This window comes from Eucyclogobius newberryi, unplaced genomic scaffold, assembly GCF_026437365.1.
Source record: "Eucyclogobius newberryi isolate DKJ021-1_F unplaced genomic scaffold, fEucNew1.0.hap1 SCAF_5, whole genome shotgun sequence".
Classification (NCBI taxonomy): Eukaryota; Metazoa; Chordata; class Actinopteri; order Gobiiformes; family Gobiidae; genus Eucyclogobius; species Eucyclogobius newberryi.
Genome location: NW_027316167.1, coordinates 17,614,574 through 17,620,842, shown reverse-complemented (window position 1 = coordinate 17,620,842; position 6,269 = coordinate 17,614,574). Strand labels below are relative to the sequence as shown.

Genomic DNA, 6,269 nt, shown 5'->3' with positions numbered 1-6,269 from the left:
TCATACTGTGGAATGTTCCAGCCAAAGCATCACTATGAAAACAAACACATGCTGGACCCTCACCAGTAAAGTGACATAGTGCACCTTTATTATAAAAGTACTTTTGCTTTCACTCAGCACTAAATGTAAGACTGATAAGGTTATGATACTGTTTTCATGTCACTAAAATACCTACTTCACACAGGGTAGACAGAAACCTCCCAGTGCATATTCCTGATACTCAGAAGTCTGATGGATTTGCCGAGGACTTTAGTTTTATTGAACAAAGCCTGAACAGAGCCCAATGTGTGAGGAATGTGTGATGTGAGAACAGGGGTCTAAATAGCCGGGAGGAGAACCACATGCGTTTCATCAAGCAGAAGCTTCGCTATCACTCAGCACGGCCTCCTTTGATGGCGCAAATGTAAATATTTCCCATAGCTGCTCCACATGCAGCTGCAAAGGATCCGTGCTTGGGCCTTGGACATGTCAGACGGCTGTTAGTAACACACATAGCCACCGTGTCTATGTTTACAGGTGTTTTGAAACAGACTATTGCAGAAATCTACAAGACTACAAGGTTCATTGCCTCATCAAGTGTCTCAGTGCTCCTTTATGCACTCCAAACACATACTAAGTGGTGAAATATTTCAGAAAAAAGATAATTAGGTCAACAACAAAAAAGTGATAATAGCCACTGCACTGTCTATGTTGTAGCCAGTGATGTCATTATAAAGTTGGTAATAACAGTGGACATTTCTGGTAGTATTGTCCCCAGTAAGACAATACACGGATGCCCCTCCATGGTTGCAGATTACGGACCAGATCTGTGGAGAGGTGACCCTGCTCACTGTAAGAATGCATGTTTTTAAATGTAAAATTTTAGCAATAAAACAGCTGTAACTGAATAAAGATAGATAATGTAATACCATATTGAGGAAAAACCAGCCAGAGCAGTAACAGCTCCATAGAAACAAGCAGGTGGAGGACCCTTCATCAGAAACGTAACATAGTCCACTTGATAATGTCTTCAAAGTCTTGAATCAACTTGATTAAATGATTTAAACAAAGGCCTTTTTAACACTCCCTTGTATTGTTCTACTCTACTCTTTGTGTGTTGTATTGTTTTGCTTGTAAATTAGTTTTGTAGTTATAACCCGGCATCTATATCTGTCTCGTTCAATCCAGATCTTCATTCATGTGCATTGTCCCTGCTAAATTAAATAGCAGTAAAACCTTTACAGAGGGAAAGCAGGTCCCCAAAGCTGAGGGTCTTCTGTTCCTGCTGTGGCCTGTGTAAGAACAGGACCGAGATGTGATGCGTGAGCAGAGGGTGGTCTCTGTGGTCTTATCAGAGCCAACCAGATATTTGTTTTTCCACATGAGCCAATGGCTAGAGTACAACAATAGTACATATAAAATACACAAATGATGCAATTATTTTTATTCACAATTAGAACAAATCATTGTATTAAAACAAACTGGGGCCAATGAAGAAAACATTCATTTAGACTGAATTTCTGTGAAACGTTCAATCCCATCTACAAAAGAAAAAAATATAATTCATAGTTTATGTATTGGCTAACAAAATGATCACAGTATACAGTACACAGCCACATTTTTAATCAAAAACAATATGGAACAAACACATGTATCAACATAAAGCAAACCGGCCATGAAACAAAGCGCAGCCTATGCATTTATGGAGGTAGCTTCTGTAACTTAGCATCCCATTCTTGATTACATTTATTCTGTCAAAAGTTTTTACTCGATTTACAAGCACTCCACATGTTATTGTCATCACACATCCATTTGAATTTAGACCCGCAGGAAAACAGGAAACATTATGCAAGGCCTAAACAGATTGTAAAAAGTTTGAATTGAAGGAACTACAAATGCACATTGCCTAAATTCCTGAGCGTTCACATGACGTTCACTTGTGGATACATGCTCCAAGGGCGGACCCAGCTTTATGTGTACAGTCATGCTCCAAACACCAGCCAAACCCTGTCACGCTGCAGCCCAGCTCTGCATTAAACCTGCAGCCAGGCCCAATCAAGAGAAGATTCAAATTACAGCTGAGAAAACGAAAGCCTTTTGCAAACTAATGCATCTTTCACTTTCTCATACTGGTTGTACTTTTATCCGTGATTGAAGATTGACATTTTGGTTGTTTAAGTTCATTAGATAATGTTTAGTGTTGACTCAGCTGCCTGTCTGATGTAAATCAAGCAAAAACAAACTGGGAAAACTGGGACTGGATTACATGTGAAACTGTAACATTCCTGGTTGTGTACACTCAATAAAAGGTTACCTGTAATTTCTAATTTATGTTTTATTTTTAAATTGATTTATGTGCTGTGTAATTCTTGATCTATATATATTACAAATAGTATTTATTGGATTGGACAAAAGTATATTTTGCATGTAATCAGCTATAATAAAGCCTTTGGATAGTGTGTACTAGAGTTGTAAAGGCCACCTTTCCAGAGCTGAAAACTCCCAGGATTTCTGCTGTTGCAACAATAAATAATATCCTGTGGAGAAAAGGAGCTGTGGCCCAAACAGTGAAATCTGCTACTTTAATCACATTCTTAGTCTTGTCTACACCAAACTTAAAGTGTTTATTCATGGGCAAGGTGAGAGATAAATCATTCTTTTGCTGATTACGATCACAGACATACAGAAGTTATTGCTGAAGTTACAGTATCCTTCACCAAAGGGCAAAGGAGACCACCTCGAATTACATTCACACAGAAACCAAGGAACATGATACATGTGCTACATTTCGCCTACAAAAATCACACATCCAAATAAAATGTATTTTTGGGTGAAGAAGCTTAGGAATCAACAAGAAGCATACAAATAAAACGTTTTAAAAGCTTAGTCTTTGACAAAGACTGATGACATGAGATCCAGAGGCAGGCACGGTGGCAACAGATTCACTGCTATTCGAAAAGTCTGTAACGTGATGTGCTCAGTGTGTGTCAAAAACATGTCTCAGAACTGCTACTCTTTGAGTTCCCTTTAAATAAATGGTTGCATTTCTGTTGACACAGTAAGTACATACCTAAGTGCTTTTGCAGTCTTTTTGAACGGTAGTTGGCACATTGAGTTTGTAAGCGTCTCTGTTGTGATAGTGCTCAGGACCTGTCAGTCCTTGACTCAAGGTATGTTGTATGAGTAGTGTACCAGCGGCAGTCCTCTGCTCTGACAGAAGCAGGCCCTGCCACAGGCCTGCACCTGGTCTGAACTGTCCGACACAAAAGAGTCGCCCTCGTCTGCGTACTCTGACTGGGCTAGAGGCGTGTCGCTGTCGGCCCAAAAGCCCTCTGTGCACACAGCCGCTCCCGAGAGGGTGGGACAGCTGTGCGCCTTCACAAAGTGTCTGCACACAGAATCGCTTGAGGGGCAGGTCCGGGCGTGCAGCGCCGCCTCACAGCGCTCACACACCTCTGCACAGAGCTCAGAGTACAGGCCACACTCTGAGCCCAGTGTAGACGATCCTCTGTCCGTCAGCTCTGAGCTCCCGCCCCCATCGTCACACTGACCCTCACCTTTGACCTCTCGGGACGCCCCTCTGAGGCCACGCAGCCTGGACCAGTCCTCCCTGAAGGCTGGGCTGAAGAACACGTACAGCACAGGGTTCAAACAGGCGGGCAGAGGGAAGAAAATCAGTGTGACAGACTTGGCAATCTCCGGACCCCCAGCAGATCCTGTGAGGAGAGGGGCGAACGAGAAGGCGGCGACAGGGCAGAAGAAGATACAGTTGGTAAAGATGAGCCAGGCCACGTGCCGCAGGGCCCCAGACTGCTCCTGGTCGGCCAGCTCCACTCGGCCAAGGTGGCAGTACAGCTGCGTGTAGACCGCAGCCGTGAAGAGGTACGCCAGAGCGTTAAGCAGCACCAGCACCACGGTGACGCTCAGAGCCGGGCTGTCGATCCCAGCGAAGGGCAGACAGAGGGGCGAGGCCTGGTCGCTGGAGGTCAGGAGCGGCAGGCAGGCCCCAGCAGCAGCCAGCACAGCCAGGAGCCCCGCGGCCACACTGAAGCGCCGACTGCCTCTCCAACACCCCCCATGAGAGCTGCTCCTGCGGGGGGACAGCATGACCTTCCCCAGGATCACACGAACAGCCACACTCCGCTCCACTGCAGCCAGCGCTAGCAACAGAATGGACCACTCTGAGGAGAACACTGCCAGCACCCCAGTGATCTGACAGCCAGGGCCCATCTCCCACCACACACCAAACTCAGCAAATGAGCCCCAGGTGGCAAGGTCCAGCCCGGTCAGGACCCCCACGTACAGACCGGTCAGGAGGTTCGCCAGCGCCAGCAGCCCCATGAGCAGCTGGGCCGGGGGCAGGCTGCCGGCTAGAGAGTAGGGGTTTCTCACTGTTTGGTGAGTGGGCCCAAATGTTGCAACAAGAACAAGACAGTTGAAGACCAGAGCCACCAGACAAATGAACCACACTGTCAGACGAATCATCCAGTTTCCCAACAAGTGCTCACAGGGTTTAAATGCACCTAAAATGAGCAAAACACTTATTGAAGACAAAAAAATGAAAAATAAATAATCATAGACTTGAAATGTTTACCTGGCGAAGGGGAGCAATGCATTAACATCGAGATTCTTTCTACCTCTTCTCCACCTGCAATAAATATTCAGTTTATTTATGGATTACTCACAATACTCAAACAACAGAGAAATTGTTTAAATTATCATTATATTCAAATAAAAAATAAAAATGCACAAGTGTGTTCGACTTTGCCACCTGATTTCCTTGCATCGTTCTCATCTACACTGGGCTGGTCACATCCGACAAAGGCGCAGCATTGATAGGCGTAGGGCACCGAGATGGACCTACACAAACACAGTGATTATTCAACAGAGCACAAACTTCCTACTGTGCAACAGAGTCCACATTTCAGAGTGTCCATCATCAAGGAAACATGAAAATAATGAGTTTGCCACAGACATTTAGTCATTTGAATGTTTCCGTTGGTGGAGGAGCTTAAGTCATTAACCTGTAATTCTCATTAAAAATACAAGTTACAATTACTTCAATTAAATTATATATTTTTATATATCAAAATTATATATAAAAATATATTTTTTTTATTTTGCTCCATTTCAGTGACGCATATGTGAAGAAATCAAATATGATGATTATTTGCCTTTTCATAAATGTTCAGGACGTCATGCACTCAAAATGTGACAGTGTGAATTGTACATTGTGGAATTACACCCTTTACAATTACAACCTAGTTATTAATATTACAACTTTATTTCACATATATTGGTTTAGGATATTTCACATATTGGTTTTGATATAATACATTCTTGGCCCTGTACAACTACTGATCAACTAAAACTCTCAACATGTGTGGTATCTTGTAAAAACGATAAAAGAAATACGAGTAAACAAAGTACGAGTAAAAAGCATCTTCATGGGTGAAAAGGCAGATTAAACTGTCCAGTTACTCCCAAAACTACAGATAAGTCATTATATGCTTTCTTCTTTCTGCTATTATACATTTAATCCTAAAAAATGTATAATATTAGTAAAAAAAATGCAGTCAACTAAGACATGAAATGAACTACAGGACTAAAGGAGCCCTAGTATGGTTACACATTACAATTATATAGAAGGCGCACTTGTCCCCCACCTGAGTTTGGGCAGTGTTTTTGCAGGCAGCACATTTTTCATCTGTGGGTTTCCGGAGAGTTTGAGTTGACTCAGTGAACTCAGTCCACTCGTGGGAATCAGGGTCAGGGAGTTCATGCTCAGATCTCTGCAAAATTAATTAAAAAAACACACACACACAAGCTATTTTACTGTCCACTCAAAAATAATACAATTTAACTGCTCAGCTAGTTACTTCATTCTTCCAAATGACAGATTAATTCAACATGCTGAAGGACGTGGAGGAATTATGCACATTTATAGTGTTTTGAATGAAGTTAATGAGTAGAAAGCAAGATTAATCACAACTGAATTGAAATTGGAAAGACTACAATTGTTGAAGTGCCGTAATTTCCTCCAAAAACAACAAAATATCCTTTCTGACTCCGCATAAAAACTCTTACCCTGTAGTTTCTGTACAAACATCTTCTGAAATACATGTGATTCTTTACTTCATTTAAACACGTTTGAAATGTTCCACAGAATCCTATTATCGAAACATAAATCGCAAATTTAAACGCAACTGCGGAGAAATCACAATTAGATTAGATCCAAATTGTACAGCTCGATTGTGTACTAAAATTTGTACTACTGAAAATAACGGTAC

The 6,269-nt window shown here is 42.2% G+C and overlaps 1 protein-coding gene across 1 annotated transcript in view; it reads right to left on the bottom strand.

Moving 5' to 3' along the window:
* Positions 1-2,419: 2,419 nt before the first annotated feature.
* Positions 2,420-6,269, bottom strand: part of lgr4 (leucine-rich repeat containing G protein-coupled receptor 4) — a 41,265-nt gene continuing 37,415 nt past the window's right edge. Inside the window, exons 15-18 of the mRNA XM_072464500.1 lie at positions 5,646-5,771; positions 4,751-4,839; positions 4,574-4,627; positions 2,420-4,502 (exon numbers count right to left, since the gene is read on the bottom strand). Of these exons, the coding sequence (XP_072320601.1) occupies positions 3,145-4,502; positions 4,574-4,627; positions 4,751-4,839; positions 5,646-5,771 (1,627 nt within the window). The 3' untranslated portion in view covers positions 2,420-3,144. The remainder of the gene's footprint in view (positions 4,503-4,573; positions 4,628-4,750; positions 4,840-5,645; positions 5,772-6,269) is intronic.